The sequence below is a fragment of the Myotis nattereri genome (genome assembly GCF_964212035.1).
Source record: "Myotis nattereri genome assembly, chromosome: 2".
In the NCBI taxonomy this organism is placed as follows: domain Eukaryota; kingdom Metazoa; phylum Chordata; class Mammalia; order Chiroptera; family Vespertilionidae; genus Myotis; species Myotis nattereri.
The window spans coordinates 171211688-171239536 of NC_138076.1; the positions used below are offsets into that span (position 1 = coordinate 171211688).

General features: G+C 40.9%; 1 protein-coding gene across 2 annotated transcripts in view; it reads right to left on the reverse strand.

Moving 5' to 3' along the window:
- The window catches only part of TMEM117 (transmembrane protein 117), a 443674-nt gene extending 418294 nt beyond the window's left edge, over window positions 1-25380 (reverse strand). Inside the window, exons 1-2 of one of the 2 annotated variants that reach the window (XM_081084824.1) lie at window positions 25075-25380; window positions 14606-14910 (exon numbers count right to left, since the gene is read on the reverse strand). In XM_081084824.1, the coding sequence (XP_080940950.1) occupies window positions 14606-14882 (277 nt within the window). In that variant the 5' untranslated portion in view covers window positions 14883-14910; window positions 25075-25380. Of the gene's footprint in view, window positions 1-14605; window positions 14911-25074 lie in introns of those variants that run through there. The other variant, XM_081084825.1, reaches the window with a different exon arrangement.
- Window positions 25381-27849: the final 2469 nt, after the last annotated feature.

Genomic DNA, 27849 nt, shown 5'->3' on the forward strand with positions numbered 1-27849 from the left:
TGAATGAACAAAATATATTTATTAAAGCTGTGTTATTAAGGCTCCAACACTTTGCAAGTGAATTAAGACAAATCAATGGGCATAATCCAAAAGAGTGAACAAGTTCAGGTAAACACTAAGCTTCAAAACAGAAATTCAGCACCATCAATATCTTCACAGCGTCATGGATTTATCCGTGAATGTAAGTCTTCTTTTTCTTAGAGTCTCCTGTAGTGTTGCAAATAATCAGAATAATACATTCATTTCTTTCAGCAAACAGAGAAAAGAAAGTAGGATGATCTAATGATAACTTAAGGTTCCAATTTTAGAAACTGACTGATATGCCTTATGTTCAGTAAATGATGGGAATGGGCTCAGGGAACAGAAGTTCTTAAAGTGAAGATGGCATTTTAAAAAAAAAAGAGGAAGAACAGCATGCTTGAGCTATCAGGTCTTCCTCCACACCCTTGCTTCCTTCCTTCCTTCTCCTCCACTCCATCCTCACTGCCACTTCCAAATGGAGCCTTCGTCACCAGAGGTCATGAGTACCCTAGCGACTGCAGCACACCCACCCGCCTGCCCAAATGCCAGTCATCCTGCATTCATCTTCCTATTGTGATTCTGTCATCCTTGTGATCAAACATGTTTACTTTTCTTCTTTGACTTCATATATATTGTGGTTTCTTTTAACAACAGGCTTATACAGCTTTTGTAATATAAAAGGGAGGGACTGCTCCATTGGCTTCCCCATAGTTTCAGAATTTTTTTTTTTTAATATATTTTATTGATTTTTTACAGAGAGGAAGGGAGAGAGATAGAGAGCTAGAAACATCGATGAGAGAGAAACATCGATCAGCTGCCTCCTGCACATCTCCCACTGGGGATGTGCCCGCAACCCAGGCACATGCCCCCGACCGGAATCGAACCCAGGACCCTTCAGTCCGCAGGCCGACGCTCTATCCACTGAGCCAAACCGGTTCCGGCTAGTTTCAGAATTTTAAGCTCCTTAACTGAAATTCTCTTCCCTCCACAATTTACCTTCAACTTCCCTTTCCTGTCTCCACTGGACTCAAATCTGCTGACCCAGGAAAACTGCCCCATTCACACTCTACCCCCAAACCATTTGTCCTTTCCTTGCCCACAACTTTGTGCCTGCCATTCCTAGAACTGTTCTTTGCAATTAATAGGTACTTGATATGTTTGTCAGTGATGATGCTGAAAAAGGGTACAGTTCAAGCAGGAATAAATTGGGAAGAACAAGAAACTTTGCTCCAGGGGTCAGCAGTCCTGGCTACACCTGGGTGTGGGGGTAAGGCTGGGGATTCCCTGCCTTTGTGATGAATGTACTGACTAGCCGAGGCAGCAATGCTCCCACCACACCCACCAGGCCCCACTAACCTCCACAGCCCCATTCCGCGCAATAAACGACAGCATTGGCACCCAAATAAAAAAATAAAATAAAATAAAAAAAGAAACTTTGCTCTATATTCTTTCATGAGATGGTCAGTCAAGTGTGGCCACAAGAGGGGACAGAGAAGGAAAACACCACTCATTCCTAGAGAGTCCGAGTCACTGCTTGCCAGGAAGGGGCCACATTGTGGGTAGGAGGCATGACGGGGCAAGGAAGCAGGCTCAACAAGGCACGCGGGGAGCCAAGAGTTAAGGACCCACAGGCAAGTATTTTTATGTGGGGTCAGGAGGACACAAGGGAAAGGTACAGGGAGATTTCATTGGTGTGTTTGAATGTCACTAGGTCACAGATTTTGGGGGGTAGGGGAACAAGAAGGGAAAACCTTATACTAGTGAACCTGGTCACCTGGGCAGGGTGCTCACAGCCTGTTTGAGGGGATGCTGAGGGAGCAGAAAAATATGAAGTTTAAAAATTTATAATATGAATATTAGCTTCCCTGGGTTGCCGAGAGAGAAGTTCAAGCTCACCCTTCTCGGGGTTTATGTATGTACCAGCTTGTCTTCTCTCAGCTGGTCTGTCCATGTCAATGGGCATGTCCTCAGGGACACACACAGTATTATAACAAGCATGGACCAGCCCAGGGAAATCTTGATGTGTAATCACATTCCTCTTGAAAAGAGAGAAGTGAAGCCCAGCACAGAATGTGAGGTTGCTGATGGCTGCAAGGGCAGAAAGCATTGTGTGGAGACCTTCTGGGTCAGCGGCAACGACGGGCTTTGTCCTGGAACTGCGCAACTTCTTGCCAGGTCAACTAAATGCCTTTCCTTACCCAAAAGAGAGGTCTGGTCAGGCAGAGGGTGGTGCCAGAAAAGGTCCCTGAACACAGACAAAGTGGAGCGAGCTGTAAGGAGTGGCCTAGCACAACCCAGCCCTGAGGCCCACAGGCTCGCCGGCTGCCAGCTCACCATCTGGGGTGCCTGAAAAGGCACCTGTCTGGGAATCAGGAGGTTTCCGTTTATGTTCCAATTTTACTGCTGGCTATTGTCGTGACCTTGGAGCCAAGCGGATCAACCCTGGACAGTTCTGTTTACCCATCAGCAATAAGTCTGGGCCATGACCAGGACAAAAATACAAATCAAAGCCAGCAGAACTGCTTCGACCACCGTCGATACTCAAAATCAATACACAGCTGCAAAGCCACCACTAGGACGCTATTACAGTTTGTCTGTGGAGAGGCCATGCACCCCTTATTCCAGCCTGACCCCTGTGAACCCCCTAGGTTCACTTCTAATGGCCTTTGTTCCCCCTTAGCTCCAGAACCCTGCACAGCAGGACAGCTTCCAGATCAGAACACTCTCCTATGTTCTCCCAGTGACCAGCACTTACCGTGTGGACCAGCGGTTCTCAACCTGTGGGTCGCGACCCCTTTGGCGGTCGAACGACCCTTTCACAGGGGTCGCCTAAGACCATCCTGCATATCAGATATTTACATTACGATTCATAACAGTAGCAACATTACAGTTATGAAGTAGCAACGAAAATAATTTTATGGTTGGGGGTCACCACAACATGAGGAACTATATTTAAAGGGCCAGAAGGTTGAGAACCACTGCTGTGGACCTCCATCTCCCAATGATGCCAACTGCTAACATCCTCGCTTGTTCGTCACACCTCCCAAGCAGCATAATACTTTAACCCAATGAGAACATCTTTAAGAACTGATTCTAGTTATAAAAATTAATGAAAGAAAAAAAAACAGGGAAAACTTTTGTCAGTGCCCTCTCAAACCACACTCCTCTTCCTCCAGGACTATTTATTACCTGAACAACAAACAAATGGGGTATGAGCAATGTGGTATTAAAGAATTAAGCCATCAAGCACCCTTCACTTCCAATTTTACTCTGTATTGTTGAACCAGCTGTCAAGTTCCACACTGGCTAGTTCCCTTGCACCCATTGGTGAAGTGGCTACTCTTGCATGGGTATGCCTGCTACAATTCCACTTTCATAGGAAATTTCTACCATTTCCTTCCATAGGTGGGAAATGAGGAGTGGAGGTAATGGTTGGACCTGGTAAGGAGGGGGTGCCTTGGCCCCTGAATAACTCATCTCTATCAAGTACAGTAAAAAGTAGCTAGAAAGGTAGCTGGTTAATGATTGCTTAATGACAATGCTCCACCCTGAGTTGGTGTTAGCAAGTCCTTGAGGTATCCTTTGACAGTGTTTTCATCCTCTGTTCTGCTGGAACTAGAGCACCTGGGGATCCTTTCACACTGAAAGCTGCAGCTGACTGCCCTTCAGTGCTAATGGCTGGGTAACACACTGCACCTCATCGGGCACCTACTCAGCAGATGTGGGAGGAAGTGACTGCAAACCTGGGGATTTCCAGCCTCTCCCTCCTTTCCTGCTCTATGAGAGAGAAGAACATTAAAGTTATAGGGTGAGGCAGTGCCCTGGGCAGTCCCAGATCTGTCGCTTGCATCAATAGTGCCAGTGGTTCTCAACCTTCCTAATGCCGCCACCCTTTAATACAGTTCCTCATGTTGTGGTGACACCCAACCATAAAATTACTTTTGTTGCTACTTCATAACTGTAATTTTGCTACTGTCATGAATCATAATGTAAATATCTGATATGCAGGATGTATTTTCAGGAGCTGTGACCCACAGGTTGAAAACCGCTGACGGAACAGACCCAGGGATGCCCCTTCTTCCAGCCTCTGGCCACTCTCCAATCATCACCTTCAGAACTACCTCTAGGACCAGCCAACATACTGGGGGTTTTTTCTACCTTAACTCCTTATTGCTGAACAACCATGAGCTCCCAAATTCGTCAGAATTATTCCACCAAAGTGGAGGCTGCGGTCACCCACCTGACCAACCTGCATCTGTGGGCCTCCTGGGCTTCTATTTCAACCCACCGAGTGGCTCTCGAGGGAGTGGCCACTTCTTCCGAGAGTTGGCAGAGAAGCACAAGGGTGCTGAGCATCTCTTAATTTTGCAAAACCAGCACTGTAGCCGCACTCTCTTCCAGGATGTGCTGAAGCCTTCCCAAGATGAGTGGGGCAAAACTCAGGGCCATGGAAGCCGCCCTGGCCTTGGAGAGGAACCTCAACCAGGCCATTTTGGAGCTGCAGGCCCTCATCTCTGTGAGTTCCTGGAGAACCACTTCCTGGATGAAGAGGTGAAACTCATCAAGAAGATGGTTAACACCTGACTAACCTCGGCAGGCTGATTGGCCCCCAGGCTGGGCTGGGCTGGGCTGGGCGAATATCTCTCCCAAAGGCTCACCCTTAAGCGCAACTAGGAGCCTGTGGAGCCCAGAGGCCTTTGAGAGGCCCCTCTGCATCCCCTCATGTCTGGCTTTTACCTGAGCCTCTTCCCAAAACTACTAATCATTCTTTTAACCACCCTGAAGCCCCCTCCCATGCATTGAACCAAATGAAACAATAAAGCTTTTTGCAGGGGAAAAAAAAAAAAAAGTTACAGGATGAGGGTTTTGTAAAGGGCTACCAACTTCAAAAACTCTTAGACATCAAATTTCCCTGGAAGGGGGTATTCCTCGGGGATCAGTTTAATGCTAAACATCAATCATTTCCCAACTTACCTTTCCTAACCTCTCATATCAAAAAGTTTGCTTATTTTCTCTATGTTAAAGACCACTCCAAGCACTGGAATAACATCTTTCTCTAACTTGAATGCTGCTGTCACTTCTGATTCTAAAATGATTTTACTCTACAAAAACAAATTATGGGTTGACAATTCAAGTGTCAAGAAAAACAAAGACTCTGGCACTCAGTATACACTTGCTGAGAATGAAGATGGCGATGAACATTTAAATAATGGCTATCATGAGTATCAAATACTGTATTTTGAGAGGATTTAAAACTACAGGTATTCTAAATAACATTTGGCTACATATATAGCATTTCTTCAAGTAATTCCTTCAAAATGAAGTCCTTATCACCTTGATTGTATATTCTTAAAATAATTGTTGACAATCATTCTGAGTAGTAATAAATATACATTTATTTAAAATTACTATCAACTATCAGGATAAACTTGAGGATTATTTATACTACTCAGCTACTTATTTCTCAAATTAACACAAAAGAAGTCAGATCATACTCATATCATTGTATTAAATGGTTTTCCTTCCTAAATTATGATTAAATTTATTTCTTTGTGCTTTGGATGTTCCTATATCACCAGGACTATTTTGCCCACACTTTCTGGAATGTTTCCTATTTTGAATTGATAAAATCATATGTGTAGCTCAAACACAAAGAAAAAAATTTCAAACGAGGTGTAAGCTACTAATAAGAAAATATAAAACAAAACAGCACTTAGCTTTAATAAATTCATTAAATGACAAAACATTATTGAGTGAGTTACTTGGCATTTTATGGAAAAGAGCCTTTTGTTAAAATAAAACAAAAGAAAAAAATCTGAGAATTTGTCTTCTCAAATGTCTGGATGTATTGAGAATGCTTTATTCAGAACTTACTGTTTAAAACTAGAAGACATAAGTACACAGAAAATAGCATACGCCTTAATATTTTGCATAATATAAATATAACAAAAATACACTTTTAACATGTATATTTCATAGATGCCAGGTTATCAGTCAAACCATTCTTCTTTTTTTATATAATAACATGCTTCTAAAAAAAGAATCATGATTTCTATGCAGCTGGTATTGAAGCATCCATCCTATATAAAAACTGTTGTTTGAAATATTAACCCTGCTATTTCTGGCTTCTGTAAATGCTTGCTGGCTTAAATAATAAGGATAATATGACTACTCCCATTTCAGAGAGGCCATTAAACCTTCCCCAGACGAAGTTATCGGTGCTGGCGTCAGGCCAAGCCTTTGGTCGAGGTCTCAAAGCCCCAGCACATAGGGCCCTTTAAGAACTTGCAAAGGGAACCGGAAAAACCCCATATTTGGGAGACAAAGAAGGTAAAATCATATAAATATGAGAAACTTCGTGTGTGATTCCACCCAGAATTTGAGATACATTTTCCTCTGGGCCCGCGCGTAATAAATGTAACTCCATCTCTCTAAGCGTTGCTTGGTTCTTCTCTGGTTTTTCCGTAACAGTATCTTGGGGGAACCAAAGATATATATGAAATATTGCTGATAGTCAAGCCTGGGCCCATAATTCTGAAACCCAAACAACTCTGCTCTTTTAACTGATTTGTTGGCAACACTTGGCCAAACCTGAATTCATTTGGCAGCAAAACCTAACCTGCGCAGATTTGAGGCTGTTTATAGGCTTTATTTATGTCACTTCATGTGAATATGTATATATTCAGCTAGAGATATATTAATGAGTTTGATGATGGAGTATTTTCTCAGCTCCATAGGGTGAGCTACTAAATGTAAGCACATGCACTGAATTCTGAAATATATCTGGTCTCAAGGTTTGAGTAAGAAATGGCAGGTTTGGATTAAATTCAATAAACCCACACTGTGCTTTTCTGAGGATCATTCAAGGTAAATGGGCCATTGCCTACATTCTCATTACCAATCCATCATTTCCTGAACTCATTATCCTCTGTAACTACATTCTCCTAATGACTTTGTCTCTTCTCTTAAGATAATCATTCCTATAGTCACCCAGACCAATCTTCCTAGTTCCCAGTAATTTCACCCTTACTCTCAACGCCTCCTATCCCATCAGTTGTTGAAGGTTCACAGGTTCCATATATCCGCAACCTGCTACCCACCATCCACCTACATTTCAAACTGACCTGAACAATCTCAAGGCTGAATGACTGCAAGAGGCCCCCAAAATAATTGCCTACTTCCTTTCTACTCCCCTAACCTCTTCCTCACCAACTCCCACCAGATTCTGCTTCAAGATTAATCTCATCATCCTCCTCCATCTTGTTCAAATACTGTCCTTGATTCAAATGCCACAATGGAAGAGATAAAGTATGGGACTGGCATTGAAAGACCAAAGAATGTACAGCCAGCCCACCTTTCTACCGCACCTCCTGCTCTTTCCTAACACAAACCTTTCACTCCAGTCAAAATAAGCATGACCTCAGTTTCCTCACTCCAAAAAGAGCTAAATTGTTCTCATCTCTTTTGCTCACACCCTCCACACCAGGGCCTGAAATCTGTAAAATTCTTTGCATTACATCTGTTATAATCTCACTCATACTTCCGACTCATCCCACACTGGCAGCAAAGTTTTCTTTTGCCTTCCTGGCCCACCATGATCTCTCTTCTTAAATCCCCACAGTTCTCACAGTCTGTACTATTCATTTGATACTTGATATGTACTTTCTTGTATTATCAGAGAAATTAATTTTTCATATATATGTATCTTGTCTCTTTAAACAGATTTTAAATTCCTTCAGAGCAGAGACCATGTTTATTAATGAGCAATGAATACCCTTCTGTAGCTTACAATAAAAAAGCAACATTGGCAAAGTCCACATGAAAAAAACAAAGGAACATTAATATTTCTTCATTCAAATGTATCAAACACTATGTTCCTGGCATTGTTTTAGTCATTGAGGATTAAATGATAAGCAATACAACATAATCCCTGCCCACCCCCCGTCCCCCCAGGCTAATGGTATGGCTAGGGAACCATACATTATTTTATAAATAACTATATACACATATGTATGTGTTTTGGAAAAATACTATGCAATATTAAGAGGTTCAGAATCATTATCAAATGCTATACCTGTCAACTCAATCTGAGGTGGCCTTCCTTCCATCCATGTTTAAAAAAATAAAAAAGGCAATTAACAGAGGTTCATGTTAGGAAAAAAAGGGGTGGGGGGGACAAATAGCAGGAGCAGTTTGTTGGAGAAATATATTTGTTTCAATATTGATGTTCTAAGATTCATCCTTGAGTAAAGTTATTCACTTGGAAAGCATTACTTAGACCTTGTTTATTTTGTCCTTCGTGGAATTTTCACAGACTACAATATAGAACTGCTTTTATGCTCAAAAGCCATATTATAAATTTTGTGAATGTCTGCATTAAGATACAACAGTATGAAGTCCATTTCTGCATTTCCCACTCACCATTCAGTGCTTCCTGTATCAAGCAAAGAAAAAAAATTCCTTACCAGAATTTAGTGCAAAGAAAATTTCCCCTGTGAACTTTGTAATTTTCATCATTTCTGAAATTCAAAGCTATGTAATATATCACATTTCTCTCTTTTTGTCCAAGCTCCAAGGAAGCTCAAAACCAATAAGGTAACAAAACTCAAGAAATCAAAACATATTTGATTTTCCTTGTTTTCAATGGTCCTCATTTTCTATTCCTATTGTATTAAGCATATGTGTTGTTGTAAATCATTTCAATTCCTTTTTGGAGTAAAAATTATTTCTTGCCCAGCCAGCATGGCTCAGTGGTTGGGTGTCAATCTATGAACCAGAAGGTTATGATTCAATTCCCGGTCAGGGCATATGCCCAGGTTGCAGGCTTGATCCCCAGTGTGGGGCATGCAAGAGGCAGCCAATCAATGATTCTCTCTCATCATTGATGTTTCTATATCTCTCTCCCTCACCCTTCCTCCCCTCTGAAATCAATAAAAACCTATTTTTAAAGAATTATTTCTTGAATAAACTCAAAAAAATTAAATTCCCCTTTTATATATAAACAAGTCTTATCATCAGCACAATAATTTTGGATTTCTCTAGTCATGGATATCTGTAATGCATAATTCTCCAAAGACTAGGATGCATTACTTGAATATAGGCTTTTTTTTTTTTTAATGGAATTTACCAAATGAATGTAAAAGAGAAGCATTAGAAAAATATAAACTGACATTCCAATGGAATCCAATTTTTATAAATCTTAATACTCAACAAGATTCAATATTAAATCTAAAGACATTTCTCTAATATACATCAATTTTGATTTCACATATGATCCTAAATTATTTTCAACATTTATGAAATTTAGGATTTGTGACTAGTCTGAAATCATAAAAGTTTAGTGCTACTATGCAGGAAAACTAACTCTCTTATATGATTCCAATCATAAAGTGAAGGGGAGAGAGAGATAATTTAAAATGCACTAATCATTTGTGTCTCTGATAACGTGCAATTTCCAATTTGTGAGAGTCACTATTATTATTTGGTACAATTCCTACTACAAATTACAGACCATGAGAGTTTCATGTTGTTCACCAAAATAGCCACAACATTGTAATAATTACATCACATTAAAAGATAAAACTTAGAACCGATGAACTGGATTAAATTATGTGCTCACAGAACATTTGCTCTTCCTCATTTTTTAAATATAGTTTTTTTATTGATTTCAGAAAGGTAGGGAGAGGGAGAGAGAGAGAAAGAGAAACATCAATGATCAGAGAGAGTCATTGATTGGTGGCCTCCTAATGAAGAGAGCGAATGCCCACTTAAAATTGGCACTATTGTGTTGTCCTTTTGGAGTCTTTTAAGAAGAGACTTTCTATCTTAAAATAAATAAGGGAAGACTCACAAGTTAATTACACGAAAAGGGTTATGGCATTCTATTTAATATTTTTATTTGGCATTTCATAAAAGGATGACAAAAAAAAAACAACAAAACCTTTAACTCAGCGGTTCTCAACCTGTGGGTCCGACCCCTTTGGGGGTCGAACGACCCTTTCACAGGGATCGCCTAAGACCATCGGAAAACAATATATAATTACATATTGTTTTTGTGATTAATCACTATGCTTTAATTATGTTCAATTTGTAACAATGAAAATACATCCTGCATATCAGATATTTACATTACGATTCATAACAGTAGCAAAATTACAGTTATGAAGTAGCAATGAAAATAATTTTATGGTTGGGGGTCACCACCACATGAGGAACTGTATTAAAGGGTCACAGCATGAGGAAGGTTGAGAACCACTGGTTTAACTGATCTCACAAAATGATTGTTTATTTTGTAAACCATTCCAATATCTATTAACAAATATATCTGTGCTTGCAATTAACAATCCCATCCTCTAAACTTACATACCCCATCATCACCATCAACTAACCACAAGCTTATGTAAACAATTTGTTAAAGGTTTAAATATGGCCTTTAAAAAAATGAATTGTGTGTAAGTGCTAATGATTTGGGAACAAAGGTGAAAACATTTATCACATTCCAAGCCAATAAGAACAACGAGTAGTCTTGCATTAAATCTTGGATTCTTTTCCACAACGTTGCATGGCTGCCAGTTCCAGAGTACCCTGATGTACTTGATGTACTTTCTTTGGTGCATGTGGACAAAAGTGGAAGCCAGGGGGATGACAACAGACAGAAGGAAGTTAAAGAAAGCATCCCAGAGGACATAATGCTTGAACTCGGATGTGAAGGGAAAAGAGAAATTCACCAACTTAACAAGGAGAGGATAAGCATGATGGGTATGGGATGGCACACATGCAAAGGCAAGAAGCATGGGAAACTATTTCTGAGCAACCGGGATCTCTCCTCTTGTCTTCTCTAAGGTCACTATTTCTACTTGTGTCCTAAGGCACAGACTAAAGAAACCTTCAGAGATGCTGTCTTTCTTCTGTATCTTTGTCTACACTTCAATCTAGCTTCTTTCCCACAGGTTGGAGAATCAGCAAATAATTCTGCATAGTGTAGAATGTCAAGAGATCAGGTTTGAAGTCAGGCAGGAGTAGATCATAATAAGCTTTAAATATCAATCAAAGGAGTTAAGACTTTATTCTGTAAGTGACAGGAGACATTTAGCCATGTAGAAAAATTATTTCGGTAGCAAAATCCAGAATGAATTATGAAGGAGAGAACTCTTAGAAGCATATGATCATGAGTGAAGGAAGAAAGAATGGCCATTAAGGAAGATGAAGGGAGATAACAGGAGTAGACAAGTTTCAAGATTATCAGAAAATTCAATCAGGAGTCTAGTTATCTACTTATCATCAAAATTTGCAAAAGGTTACCATCCCTTTTTCTCTGATACCCCATATAATTTTATAGACTTTTAGTAAGAAAAAAAATTTTATAGACTTTTAGTAAGACTTTTAACCTACTCGGTGTGGCTCTGATGGTTGAGCATCAACCTATGAACCAGGAGGTCACAGTTCAATTCCCAATCAGGGCACATGCCTGGGTTGTGGGCTCAATTTTCAGTAGGGGATAAGAGGCAACTGATAGATGATTCTTTATCATCATTGATGTTTCTCTCTTTCGCCCTCTCCCTTCCTCTGTAATCAATAAAAATATATTTTTAAAAGAAATTGCCATACTGCCAAATAGAAGTGATAAAGCTAACTGTAAATACAATCTTCCCTATAGTAAGCAAAAATAAATTAACAAAAAGATACACTTTTACACTATTTTAAAATAATTTGTACTCAATATACCACTTGAAATCTAGAGTGAATTATTTATACCAACAGGAGAATTACAAAGTAAGTTATGACTAAAATGTGATTTTTGTATAGGAGGTAAGACTTTGCAATGGGATAGCTTAACAAAATATAGCAATTACAAAATCAAATGATCTTCCCTTATTATTAATACCATAACCTTGACCATATGATTCTCAATTAATCCTTAATATAGGCAGAAAGCTTTGGTCTAAGTTCACCTTAACTTTCTATACAGAGCAAATTTCCTGAATGGGTTACAAACATATCCAGCCATTGCTTGTAATGGATATCTATTGTTTTGTCTGTCCAGCACCCTTCACCCATTTTTGCTGACCCATCGCCCCCACCCTCCCCCATTTTTAACTTTGTCTATCCACATGATTACTACTCAGGATACCATGCTTGTTCAATGTTTGGTGGATGGCCCAACCGACACCCAGTTCCTAGATATCCTCTGTATCAATGACCTTTCTCTCCACTCTAGCACCCACTCTCTAAAGATTCCCTAGTTGGAAATCACCACAAAGAATAGCTGAAATTCTGTTAGAACATGAAATTTAACCACACCCATCAGTCCTTTCCCTTTTCTTACTCTCATTTTACCTGTTCAATTTCATCCAAATCTTCAGGCTCTTGCCCACTCCTCCCAGACCAGCATCTTCCCCACCTCCTTTCCATATCCAGCCAGACCCCCTAATAATCAAATCAATAACTCTTTTATTAGAACCCTCCATTTATGTTCCATCCTTTGTTTCCAATAACACAAGCCAAAAAAATCCCCACCCAGATGAATCACTCCCAACTTCTGTTCCAGGTGACGGAGCTCTCATAGAGAAACCTGCTCAACACTTCAGACTGGTGGCATTCAGAGTATTAGCAGATAACCTCATCATTGCTCAGTGATAATCTGTAATCCTTTCATTTGTTACTACCCTGTCTGCTTCCACACTATTCCAAACCTTGACCACTTTCTTAAATTCCTTGCATCATCCAACCTCTCCATCTCTATCTTTAGCTCTTCTTCATTGTGAAGAAGAAATCACCAGATGGGAGCACATTCACCCTCTCTACTCCTTCACTTCAAACATTCCCATTAGAGTACCAGCTTTTACTTCATTTATGATTATTTCTGAGGAACAGGAGTCTCTCTTCCTGTCCTCTTAAGGCCACTATTTCTAGCTGTGTCTTAAGTCACAAACCAAGGAAACCTTCAGAGATGCTATCTTTCTTCTATATCCTCACCTGCACTTTAGTCTAGCTCCTTACCCTATAACAACAAGCAGATCCATCAATCTCACTCCTCAAATAAAATCACCAACAACAATAACAAAAATCTACCATTGATCCTTCCATTTTTTAAAATATATTTTTATTGCTTTCAGAGAGGGAGAGGGAGAGAGAGATAGAAACATCAACGAGGGAGAATCATTGATTGGCTACCTCCTGCATGCCCCCCACTGGGGATTAAGCCTGCAACCAGGGCATGTGCCCTTAACCAGAATCGAACCTGGGACCCTTCAGTTCACAGACGGACACTCTATCCACTGAGCCAAACCAGTTAGGGTGGTCCTTCCATTTTTAGCTACTTCCCATTTCCTTCTTCCATTTCCTCATCAAACTCCTTAAAACTATGTACATATATAATAAACAGACAATATGTATATTTTATGTATTTATGTAATAGAACCAGATGGCAATAGTTTGAGAACACAGAGATTGAAAGGAATAATATGTAATATTACATGTGAATATACATGTATGTACATATATAGTTTGTTCATTCATTATTTAAATCATTGCCATATATTTCTAACCAAACTGCTAGACTGAAAACACCCACAATAAGTCACCTATGATCTTATAAGTGCTAAATTCAAAGCTCTATTACCGAGTTCTCTTCCGAAGTGACCAAGCAGCATTTTAAAATTTATTGCCCATAGCACCTACCACCTCTTTACATATTAGAAATTTACTTGCTTAGTGACTTTCTCCTGTAGGATGTACATTTTTATGTGGGCAGATATCTTACCTTTGTGATTCACTATCTGGAATAGTGCCTGGCATGCAATAAGTGATCAATGAATATTTATGGGGTAAATATCGCCCACCCCCTGGCCAAAATGATTTAGGTGGAAACCATACCCAAACTGGTCAACTTCAGCTGCCTCCCTGAATGTTTAAACTTGGGATCAAGAGAGTCAAGCCAGTCTTTCTGTGTGAGTGTAAAATGATCTTCACTGTGAATAGAGAGAATAAAGCAGACTGATAGAGGAGACAAGACCAAGAACACCCTGACAGAATTCAAGCCCCTGGTTCCATTTATCCCAATTATCAAAGTAAATCCTATCCCTGGTCTCTGTGAAACATCCCAAAATCCTTACAGTAAGTTATCTTTTTATCTTGAGCTAATTTAGTCTCTTTTTCTGTTGCTTAGTACCAAGAGATTTCTTACTAATATACTGTTCTGTAGTTGAATAAGCTGAAAATAAACATCCTACAGCCAATTTTCATTTATTTACAACATCATATTTAAGTACTGCTTATGGGGAAAGGGTTATTTTCATCTATTCCCTAAACAAGATCACACAAACATTCATTTATTTTTTTTTCTCTAAAGCCATTTTTTTAAATGAAGTCTGGTACTTCACGATAATTTCCCTTAGGGCATAGCAAACAAAATAAACTATTAAACAGAGAGTAGTTGAAGAACCTAGCTACAACAGTATATACCAAATTAAGGCTGGGGGGGCGATCTGAAATGCATCTTAAATTTTGCATTTAGAAACAACAAAGCTCTATTTTAGAGAACAGAGACTGAATAATTACAGCATTGTAGCTCATGGGTACTTACCAAACAAACGCTGGTGGAAGAGAAATTTGCCAGCTATTAGTCCTATGAGAATGGCGAGTAGCCATAGTAGCACCTTCAGAAGCCTCCAGCTAACTCCTCTGGGGTATTTATTGGTTACAAATGAAAAACAGTTTCCAACAACAATAACATTGGCTTCTGTTTGGCTATGAGAAACTGGGTCCTCCGCAAATATTAAGAAGTTAAAGAAGATCACCAAGTAAGCCACAATCAGGCGAGACCAGGGGTGCTGGAAATAATAACGGAAGTCTTTACCCATCCTTCAAAACTTGAATTCCGTCGTTGACCTGGATAAGAAAAGATACATAGAGTTAGAGCAGAAAAACAGTCTCTCTTCCTGTTATATGTTCAAATTTATAATGGCTCAATAAAAAGTTCTTCAGAAAAGATGATACCTGTTCCTACTTACAGCACCAAGACAAGTCTGAGATTGAGTCATGTACATATTGTGCCCTCTCTGTCATCTAAGAATGCCCACGGCCATAGGTGGATTTGGAAAAGAAGAATAGAAGAATAGGGGGAGAGGAAGGGATACGAGAGGACAGAACACTGTTTAAAATTAGGATAATGACTGAGATGACATGTGGCAGTCACCTCAGGAGGAATCACAGAGCAAGATAACATAATGAAATACTTTTCCTCTCTTAAATTATTTTTGTTACTGTTATAATCCGGATTTGCTTAAAAATTAAAGCAATGTAGCAGTTAACTGAGCACATATTCTTCTAGCCAAATCCCTCTCTCCAGAGTGAAGACCCCTGATAATTTGGTGGGTATACTTTCAGAGCTTTTTTTAAACATTGACGAATATACATATGTGTATGCACTTTCATAAGCAGTGTTCGCAGCCTAGTTGTCAATTTCAACACAGTAAGTTTTGTGAAATAACTGAGTCTATGATAGAATCAGGAGGGATTGGGCAATTCCTATTGTAGGAAGGAAGTGGGGAGAAAAGAAGATTTCACAGAGGAGTAGATACCCAAGTTCAAGATTGAAAAGATAGCGTAATTTCTTTCCCCAAGTGACGAAGGCAAGGATGCTCAATCTAGGCATATTCAAAGTGTAGAGGCCATGAAAAACAGCTAACATGCCTACAGTGGTGGTCCTAACCTGGATGTGCATTGGAAGTGGAGAAGCTTTCTTAAAATTCTGATGTCAGCCCAGCCAGTGTGGCTCAGTGGTTGAGTGTCGACACATGAACCTGAGGTCATGGTTCAATTCCTGGTCAGGGCACAAACCCGGGTGTGGGCTCAATCCCCACTAGGAGGCATGCAAGAGGTAGTTGATGGATGAATGATTCTCTCTCATCATTGATGTTTCTATCTCTCACTCTCTCTTCTTCTCTCTCTAAAATCAATTTAAAAAAATATCTAAAATTCTGATTTCCAGACCCTACCTCCAAAGTTGTGCTTAGCTCCTCTCTCTCCTTTTGGGAGCCAGCCTGCACAAAAAACACACACAAAACACAAACAAACAAAAAACAAAAACCATATTAAGCCTTCCTAGGTCTACCAGGACTGTGGCTGGGTGATTTTGCCTAATTCTGGGGTTCAGTTTTGGTATCCAGTGCTCAGACTAAGCTGTATCTCCCCTTTTCCCCCATAATAAAGCTGATTAAACCCAGGATAAAAACAGTAATAATAAAGGCAAGATTGCACCACAATCTGCCAATTCTTTTTTCTTCCTTTTCAATGTATCTAGAACTGAGAGAGAAAAGAGGGACTCTTACAAAGCCTGCAGTATGTGACATCTCGCCTCTGTGTTGGATGTCTGCATGCATTGTTATTTCATTTTCCTCCTAACAACCCTCTGAAATAGGCATCACTTCATTTACAGGCAGGGAACTGAAGCTCACACAGATTATGTAACTTCCAGAAGTCATCCAGCAGGAGTGCTCTGATTTGAGCCTCTGGAGTCTGACCCCAAGTCCTGGTCTCCAGCCCCTGCCAGCAGCCAGATCAGCCCCAGGCGTCTTCCCGGCCTAGGGCCCAGCCCCAGGGATGTCATCCCCCAAATGCCTTGTGGAGATATATTCTTCTCTAGAGATGATTCTATTAACTCTGTCATATAATACATTCTTCTCTAGCACAGGGAAAAATTATATACGTATATGGCTAAAAGTACAAAGATCAGGCTCCGTGCCTGAAGTAACTAAGTCAATCGAAGACCTAAGAATAGGCTCCAAGGCTCCCAACTCCAAATCCAATATTCTAGGCTGATGAATGCCAATTAAACCCACAATTTCAGTTAATGAAGACTTAAGTATTTTAGAATAGCAGCGTAAACACAAAAGGAATGACCATAAAATTCAGCAAAACAAACAGTCACTGTGCCTTGGCTTCATCAACCTTCTAAGCCATTTCAAGTCTCTTGTGATCTGTGTGTCTTCTCTGAAATGTCTGTCCCAGGGGCTGCAGCTCAGACCCTTAGGAATGGTGACAATCACAAGTTTCTTTCTATTTTTTAACGTAAAGTTCATCACCCACCACAGCAGCAGAGACCTTCATGGTTCTCACACTGAAAAGCGCAGAGAAGGCAACAAAGAATAAAAATGATCACTAGGTCAGTGATGGCAAACCTATGACACGCGTGTCAGAGGTGACACGCGAACTCATTTTTTTGGTTGATTTTTCTTTGTTAAATGGCATTTAAATATATAAAATAAATATCAAAAATATATGTCTTTGTTTTACTATGGTTGCAAATATCAAAACATTTCTATATGTGACACGGCACCAGAGTTAAGTTAGGGTTTTTCAAAATGCTGACACGCCAAGCTCAAAAGGTTCGCCACCACTGGTCTAGGTCATGTGTTTTCATGACATTCAATAGATAAGGATGAAAAATGGGTCAACGTCAACCCGATTGCATGCAACATCTCTGGAAATGTCCAGAGGCCACCATTACAAAAAATACACCAATATCATCTCAAAGCCAATGAGTCTTGAAGCCGAAGTGATACCGACCTGCCATCAGAACTGGATCGGGGTATCATTTAAGAGGTTTCTCTGTGGCTTCTCTAACCAATGGGAAATTCTGTTGTAGTTGCACCAACCCTCCCCCCTCCCCCCACCCTCCCTCTACCTACACGCAATCAAGGCAGCAGAATTTAGAATACTGAATACATGTTTAAGTGCTTGGTGGAGTGTTGGCATATACTTGTTTTACAGTTGCTTTTAACTTCAGAATCTTGCTTTGTGGGTTATATTGTAATGTTTATATGTCCAAGTTGAATTAGAACATTTAAAAAAAATGTTGGCGATAGCTATTCCTCTCCAGTAATCATATTGTTTCAAGAGAGAGAACTATAGAATTAAGCAACAGACCTGCACTAGAAAGAGATTTTGATTCCTACCGGGATGCTATGAATGCTACCATCATGCCCATGTCACAGGTAAGAAAACAAATGCTCGGGTAGCCAGGAAGTGGAGGAGCCAGCATTTGAATCCAAATCCATTCCTAGCCCTCGCTTTCTCTAATACACCTCAAAGCTGGAAGTGCTTCTCCCAATAAAACATTTCCCATCACATTTACAGCTTATTCTTAATTTCCACTAACAGATTTAGTGACTTAAATACTAGCCAAAGGAACAGGGCTCTGTTATTGATCTTTTAGGCTTTTTATTTTATGCTAAGAATGGCTGATATTTATTCGTGCCTCATACTCCAAAGCTGAAGTGATGTTTTCTACAGGGTCCCCAATTTCAAAATCTGCCTACCTTGAATAAAACCGCTCTGATCCCCACTTCCTGATTTTATACACAAGGCTGCCACAAATTTGCCTCATCATCTCAGCCCAGTTTTCTAGTTCCTCGGGCATCTGATACCCAGGGCACCAAATCTCTTTTCTCTTCTACAGCTCACATAAAGCATCTTTATGATCAACAGGATCACTGGTGACTCTAACATTAATAATCTAGGATTAAGGCTGTTCAAATAGACTACGCTACCCAGTACAGCGCAGTCAGCAAACTCTTTACATTTGTTTAAATCCAATTCTGCACCCATGGATGAGTTTTTATCTTAAGTTTGCTTTAATCTTGGCTCTTATCACATCATAGTGAAATGATCTGTTTATGTGTTTGTCTCCCTTCGTGAATCATAAAGTCCTGGGGTCGGGGGGGGGGGGGGGGACTGTTTACTTCCAGGACACAGCTCAGTGCCAAACTCATAGTGGACTATCAAGAAACACCTGCTGGAGGAGCTGAGTGGTACCCTCCAAAGGATAAGCCCCCTCATGGTTCAGGAGAGATGAGAAGAAGGCAGATCAACCTGCCATTGGCTAATGTTATGGAAAGAGAAGAGCAGAGGAGCCCAAAAACTGCAACAATGACTCGTCCAGTAACAGCAGTGATGTGTCCCCACCCAACACCATCTCATTTTAACACCAGGCTCTGCATTATTATCACTGTTACTAAGGCTGACATTTAGTGAGTACTTACCATGTACCAGGCACTATGCCGATGAGCTTTACAAACATCTCATGTAAATTTCATAGCAGCCCAATGAAGAAAATACTGTTATTTTACAAATGTTAAAACCAAAACTTAAGAGTTCAGTAAGTTGTACCAAATAACAAAAGGAATCTCTGCCAGTGTCGGAATTCAGGTCCATGCCACTTGGCTTCGACACTATGCTATGCCTTCTCCACACCAAAAATAAATTCCAAAATCTTGCCCTTTACATGTTGGCTAAAATGTGCCTGGTAATAAAACCACCAGATATAAGATTCACAGTACTTCTAGGATAAATGAGCCTACTATTACTATTCAAAATGACTGTGGTAGCACGATCGGAAAGAACGGGAACCATATGACTGCCTACAGAATTGCTCAGACTTTTGTTGTTCTTTGAGCATCTGTATAAGTAGAGCTGATCTGATTGTCCTTTGGTCATGCATCACTGATGTTCACTCTGTGATTTTCCAAGGATGCTTATAGAAAACACTGCATCCCTCAGATCTCCACCATTTAATTCCCTTTTATAAGAAATGACATCATGAGGTAGAGGACACTATCATTTCTTGGTAGCCTCTGCTTTCTCACATTACAACAGTGATGAAGATATTGGTAGCTACAGGCTCAAACTTTAATATACTGTCTGATAATCCACAGGCCTTCAGTCATGGGTTCCAACTCTGGTGGCTCTAATATTTATATTTGATCTCAGAAATGCCACACATTTTACTACAAGCCAGTAGTTCACCTGGTATTAAAGGCTAAGAATGGAGAGGGATTCAAAGAAAAATGGGAAAGCGGTGAGGACACTCAGCCTGGGAAGATACTTTGAGCGAAGGCATAGGAGAGAGACTGGCAGAGGCATAGAGATGTATCAGTAGTTCCGTGTGGCTGGAATACAGCCTGCTTGGGGGTATCTTATGAGAGTTAATGAAAATTTGGGGCCACCTGAAGGAAGATTGTACAAAAGTGTTGTTTTGCAATTTACTCAGTAGAGAATAGGGAATCAAAGGTTTTAGAGCAGAAAAGTGGTATACTGGATTAGAGCAGGGTTTGGGGAAGATTTCTCTGTCAATATGGAAATGATCAATTGGTATGAGGCATGATGAAAGTGGGGAGATAATTTAGAGGTAACTCCAACAGTTAAAAGATGATCAGGTACCAGACCAAGGCAGCATCAATGTCCTGACAATTATTGTAATAATTTGTTTCAATGAACCAAAGTACCAGGCCTTCCTTCCTTATTAGGGTCTTTATAAACAAAAGGACTTCAGAAGTGTGAATGTCATGTTTCCAACAGAGACCCTGGCTCATGAAGAGGTTTTACACAGAGACAAGTATGATCTAGATGGAGTGTATCACTTATATTAAAAAATATTTAAAGATGTGTATGGAAAAGTCCCTGATGAACTAATCAAATGTACAATACAAGAGACACATTATCATTAGTCAAGTAAACCACACCCAAAGCACAGCTCTGCTAGTGTAGGTCTCAGCATCTGGTAACACCCAACCAGGTAACAGGGAGAGAGCATTGTCACTGTAGAGCTCCACTGTAGGATAAAATAAAAGCATCTCCAAATTTCTTGAAGCTCCTTGGTATGTATGTCTGAAATTTCACCTGTACCTCTCCTAGCTCGTATGTACTCTGTGTCTGTACTCTGCCAAACCCTAACCCTAACCCTAACCTAACCCTAACCCTAACCCTAACCCTAACCTAACCTAACCCTAACCCTAACCCTAAAGTGTGAACATTATTTCAGCACCTTAAATCCAATTTCTTTAAAATATAATTTTTAAAAAGACCTCCTGTACTAAGCCCTGGCCAGTTGCTCCATGGTTAGAGCGTCGGCCTGCGGACCAAAAGATCTGGGGTTTGATGCCTGGTCAAGGGCAGGTACCTCGGTTGTAGGTTCCCAGCCCTTGTAGGAGTGAGCATGGGAGGCAACCAATTGATGTGTCTCTCTCACATCAATGTTTCTCTCTCTCTCTCTCTCTCTCTCTCTCTCTCTCTCTCTCTCTCTCCCTCTCTCTCTCCTCTCTCTCTCTCTTTCCACCCCCGCCCTCCCTTCCACTCTCTCTAGAAATCAATAGAAAAAATATCCTGAGGTGAGAATTTTTTAAAAAAAGAAAAAGACCTCCTGTACTTTACTTTTACTTTTTAGGTATGCATTTTGTGACACACACAGCTGTGTTTCAGACAGTCCCTAGTTATATCAGTACAAGGAAACATTAAAGGCTATTTTCTTCAATTACCTAGTTGTAGTATTCTACTAATGTAGGTAAAGTTCATTGCAGTTAATGGAACACTTTTACAATCATTTCATTTAATCCCTAATATATAATCATTTTTAAAATTGTATGTCAAAAGGGAAAATGGAGTTTTAAATTATTTATTATTATTTCCTTAAAAGGTAAATGTAGCCTACATCTATATCAGAATTTACCTCTTAGTGTTTTCAATGGCAAAATCACACCATTAGAATGTCATTAGAATGACTCAAAGGAATGAGGAGCATCTGCTTTGCAGAAGGCAGCCTAAAGTGGTGGGAGGAATAGGGCCCAGCTCTGCCTGACTCGGCTACCCCCTAGCAAATCCTTGGGCAAATCCCTAACCTCTCTGAGATTCCATTTCTTCATCAGTAAAATCCTAACAAAAGTACTTTCTCCATAGGGTTGTAGGGAAGACTAAAGGAGGCTTCATTTGTAAAGTGTCTGGTCACTTCCAGGTACTTCCTACTCTGAAGACCATTGTTAAAATACAAGTGACTCTTGGTCACTTCCATTAAAAATGAGCATGACAATAACATCAACTATCTATTACATTTATTGACGGGTTATATATGCTATTCTCACTGTTAACGGATATTTAATACAACAGCTCTACAAAGAATGAACATTATCTTCATTTTACAAATATTGAAACTAAGGCTCAAAAATCATATAGAGAAAGTGGTGAAGTCCAAAATTTTTAATTCATAATAACATTCATCATTCATTTGTTCAATACTTAGAATGTCTATTTGTGACAGGTACTGGCCTGTGCATGAGAATTACTAACAGACAATGCCCTGTTGCCTTGCCTGTTGTAGTCTCACATGGGACATTAAACAGAGAAAAATGAAATACTATGTATTTTGTAAAGTTATAAGTTGGTGGAGAAAATTAAGCAGGAGAAAGTTAACAGGGAGTATCAGGAGTAAGGAAAGTTGAAGAATGCCTTATTATAAGGTGACTTTTGAACAGAGATGTGAAAGAAGGGTGGGAGGCAGGGAGATATTTGGGGAGAGAGTAATCCAAACAGAGGGGACAAAAAATGGCCAAGGCCTGTGCTGTGTGCATGATTAGGGCATGTAAGGAGCAGCCAGGGGTTGGTGTGACTGGCTAGGCTGTGGGTGCCTAGGAGTATGAAAGGAGATGAGGTCTGGGAGGTAGCATAGGATTGTGATCCTGCCTGGAGGCCACACTATGCACCTGGGCTCTCCTACTGTGTGAGGGAGAGGAAGCAGGAGAGTGACACAATCTGACTTAACATGTCAGAAGAGCCACTCTGCCTGATGGTTGGAAATGCATTGTCTTCTGGACACATTTGAAAGGATGGGCTGACAAGGTGTACTGATGGGCTGGACATGGATGTGGTCTGGCAAAACCCAGAACGGAATTGCCATTTCCTGAGATGGGGAGTGCATTTCCTGAGATGAACACCCTTTGAAGCAGATACAGGCAACATAATACTAATTAACATATGTAAGTACTTTTTATGTGTTGGGCTCTTGGCAAGCACTTTTTGTGCATTGTCCCAGTTAGTTCTTATACCAAACCTTTGGATTTACCAGGGAAGAAATAGAGATTCAGAAAGGTGATAACGTGCCCAAGGTCACACAGCTACCAGCTGGCAGAAATACATCTATATGACCCAAGGTCAATACTCATAATACTGTTGTACTCCCTGCACTGAGAAGTACAGAATACAAAATAAAGGACCATTGGGAAGGAAGTAGAAGTACTGGGAAGTAGTAAGTATTAGGTGATGGCTGGCACCTCTTAGGCACTCAATAAATATTTGCTAATGGATGAATAAATAAAAATATATGGATGGTGGTATAACAGATCAAGTTTGGGTGAGGAAAAAAAAAAACAAAAAACTAAAGATTCCATTCCAGAAAGAATAGACTCTGGATAATGGATATTCAAGTCTTTAAAAAGAGAAATGCCAGAAAGGTAGGAAAAAACCAAACATATATTTGCCTGGACCAGCCCTATAGTGAGGAGAGGCCTTAAACTATTACCTTGAATTGTTGGATGAAAAGGCAGACATGAGGAGGTGACACATAACACTGTACATACTGCAAGTGATTAATGCAGGTTATATCAATAATAACAGAAGTAAACTCAGAATTCCTTACATTTAGTCCAATACAAGAGACCACACAGCCTTTTAAATAAAAAGCAACCTTTTAAGTCAATCAATGAAACCACCATCAGTGGCTGAGATACCAGAATGGTGTTTGTGGTCCCCTAATTTGCAAGATCATATCCATAAATCACTCCCTAGACTTTCTCTTCACATTTTTTCAACCTTTTCGTGATTTTGTTCCCTCGTTCTTACCCTGCAGTCCTTGGGATAACAAAACACTGAACCAATGCATGTTTTTAAAACAGAGAACCTGCAAGCAAGGTAGATGTGTGGTTCTCTTCTAACAAAGACATTGCCAACTTTTCATTAAACTGGCAAAATATTCATGAGCCGTTTCACATTATTAAGTTGAAAAATAATCAGCAATGAATTCGTTTAAAATGTTTAGACCTCCTTTTCAGCAACATCTGTTTATGGTAAAGAATCTAAAATACAACTACAAAGAAAGTAAAGAGTTAGTGAATAAAATAAAATGCATTCATATCTAAAATTATTTTTTTAATGACTGGCAGTTTAAAGAAGCAATTTAAATAAAACAGACAAATACTGGTTTCTAATCACAAGGATCAGATGGAGGTGGGATGGGGGTGGGAGTAAATACCTACATCAAAATGTCAAAATCCATCATTTGAGCTAGAAGTTCATGACAAAAACTCAATACTTTACAGTAACAACAAACAATGGCTTTTACAAGGATTCTACTATTCTTTATATTCCATAAATTGGAAGAACTTGTTTTCTGAAAACAAAACCCTGAAATCTTTCTAGAAGTCCTTCCATGAACTTCAAACAATATAGCTGTCATAATTACATTTATTCAACATACTTTTTCTTAAAAAATTCTTCTGGTTCATGAGACTTATATCCACACATAAATACTAAAATAAGTACGTGCTGTTTACCGTCACACACACACACACACACACACACACACACACACAGTCAGTTTAGAATGAATAATGGCAGCCAAAGTGTTACCACAATGGGTCAAACACACTTGTGGTCCTGTGGTATTTTCGAAAATGAGAATCAACAAATACCTTTATTTAGTTATGATCGCGTTAATAAACACCCAAACCCTCAAGTGCTGTTGCTGTTGTTTTCCATGAGAACACCCATAACTGCAACCTGTTAATTTAACTAACCAGTGATGATAGACGATAGATAGATAATGATAGATAGATAGATAGATAGATAGACAGACAGACAGGGCTTCTACTCAATTCCTATCCTGGGAACTAGTGAAGCGAGGAAAGTTCAAGGTCTGTCCTGGAGACGTCCCTTACCCCCTTGGAGCAGGAGTTTGAGGGTTACCCACCCACAGCCTTCCGCCCACAGTCTCCTCCGCCCCGTCCCCGCAGGGCTGGCCTTGGCCCCCTCCCAGACTTTACCCTGCCTCCCAGCCCGCCATCCTCGGGCCGGGGCGGAGAGGCGCCGGGAATTCGGGGCCGGGCTCCCGGCGGCTTCCGCATTCGCGGCCGGGACGAGGAGGCAGGGGCTGCGGGCAGCGGGCAGGGAGGCTCCGCGGCGGCCGGACCGCGGGCGGGGGGCGCGCCCAGCGCCGGGCCGCGTACTCACCGAAGGGGCCGCGCGGGCTCGGGGCGCCTGCACGCCGGGACCGGATGGGACTCAGCCGCGCCCGCGGCCTCGCTGGGAAGCGCGGCGAGACGGGCCGCCGGTGTCTCCGCCGCCGCTGCTGTCACCGAGCTATAAATACCGCTCGGCCCACACCCGCCGCCGCCTACGCCGGGCGCCCTCCGCAAAGTCCGCGGGCCGCGGGCCGGGCAGCGGGAGCGCAAGGGCGACGGCGCCCGGCAGGTGACCGGCGTGGCTCCAGCTGTGCGGCCACCTGCGCAGCTGGAGGCATCGCCTCCCGCCGCCCCCGCCCTCCCGCCCCCTCCGCTCCCCTCCCTCCAGCCCGCGGGCCGTGCGCGCCTGGCCCAACCTGCCTGGGCCTGGCCCGCTCCTGCAGAGCCAGCAGATGCGGGCCGGCGGGGGACGACTTCGGACTGGGAGGGGGCGGGGGAGAGGGGGACCGGCCGGCTTCAGCCTGGCGTGTCAGCAGCTGCCCAGTCTTCCTGGGGGAATGGACGGACTTCTTAACCCCACCATCCTGCAGGGAACCAATGGGGTTCCCCGATGGGAAATCCTCAGCGAGCTGCAAACTTTCTAATGCAGCCTCAGGTCACAAGGCATCCTTTCCGCTTTGGTGTGTTGGTGGTGTGGAGGGGTGGGTATGGGGACGATAGAGCCTGTGAGAGGTAGAAGTCTTACACTTTCCAGCCTGTCTGGTCTGTCACACATATGCAAATATATCCACATATATTTATAGCACACACATTAATACACACTTAGAAATAAACAAATATATATGCATGCCTACATATGTATATACACATATTTAACCACACAGATATATAAGCGTACACACACACACACACACACACACACACACACACACGAGCAATCTTTAACGTTTCTGCAGCCTTGCAGCCTGAAATTCTCAGGAGCCTATCATTCTGTAGTGCTCAAATGATTCATCTGCAGCTTGGGGGAGGAAGACCCTGCGACCACGTTTGGCCAATTCCTTTCTTCTTGAGTAATCTTTTCCATTTAGATATCTGTGGCCTTTGTTTCCTTCCACAACAACTCAATAACAACTGCTACCTCAGTTTACCAGTTGCTTATCATGTGTTAAAAAGCTGCTATCCAACATACTGATATTCCATGCTAATGGAAGTGATCACTGATTTGTAGATCTCAAATGGGAAATGGAATAATTCATATACGCCTACAATAGCTAGTTCATGAGAAAACTAGCCCTTCTCCTGGACTGGCATGATTCAGAAGTGGCCTTGGTAGCAAGAGAGAGAGCTGAGATGTCAGCAGATCTTACAATGGGTTGGAGAGAGCCATTGCTAAGTCCTGTGGCGTAGCTAATTGGCACAGGGGTGATTGGGAGTTCACCGCCATACTTCTCCCGAGTTTGACATCTTTTCTAGCCTTGAAGAATGACTGCATTTTTTCTACATTGTCGTCATAGTTTGTGATCATCTGATGAAACTCTTAGTTTAGTAAAGATTCTCTTTAATGGGGCTTTCAAAACTTTTCCCAGAGAGTTATTTCCTATGCTAGCCCTTTGTACATTTAACTTTGACACTTCATACATCTTGCTGTAATTTATTGCAACGTCTTTTTCTCCCCCACTAAGCTATATAAACTCTTTTAAGGCAGTTTCTCACCATTGCATCCTCAATACCTAATGTAGTGAGTTAGAGTAATGGCTCAATAAGTAGCAGATTAACCCTACAGATTAATTGTTAGATTCTACTATGCTTTCATAATTACAATTTGGATTATTTTACAAAGAATTACTGTTTAAAATGGGTTTCAAAGGCTATCTGTTCCTTGCATCTCCATTTAAAGCAAGGAGTCTTCAATCAGGTGAAACTAAAAAAAAAAAAAAATTAAAGCTTCATGAATAATGCAATATAATACTGAGATCTGTGGTGTATTACTCCTCCCCCCAACCCCCCCCCCCCAAAAAAAAACAAAAAACCAGAAGGCACTTTTCCTATCATTGAAAGACAGTCAGTAAAACACATATTTCAAAAGCCAGTAGGGTAAACATTATTGAGCAGCTTCTCTTCTGCCTACTTGAAAGCTAGAACCCACTCTCCGTTTGAGGAAAGAGACACAGAGAGACAGTAGTTCATGCAAGATCTCTTGACTAGCCAGCGTGATGGAGGGAGGATCAGAAGCCAGGGAATGTGTTGCACCAGCCCATGTTTTAACCCCTTACTTTTTACTTCCTCCCCAGGTACCAGGGAAGGGATGTGGTTTTTATAGTCAGGAGACCTGGAATAGGGAGCATTGGTATGAATTTTGGTTCTACCACTTGTGAGCTAAAACCCTAAGCAAATTGCTACTATAAAATGACAATAAGACTCCCTAGATCAGCCTTTCTTCACCTTTGAATTCGTGAGATGTTAGATTTATATATGAACTTAGGGGTCCAAAGTAGGTCCTTTGGCCTAATTAAGAACAGTTCCTACTCAGGATTTAGACTGCTGTTCTCTCTATTCTTCATCTCAGTCACTACCACACAGACCTATTAGGTGCCCTAATGCATGGCAGGCACCTATATAGTGGTAGGTATATAATAGGTGCTCAATAAAGGCCATTGTTCCTTCCTATCAAAACGTACTGAAAAAAAGGAGACATATATAATACTCTTTGTAATACTTTAAGCAATAAAACAAAATTTAAAAAAAGAAAAAGAAAAATAAATAAAAAAAACATACTGTCCAGTGAAAACTTTCCATAGGATCAAAATGTATCAGCCAGTACACA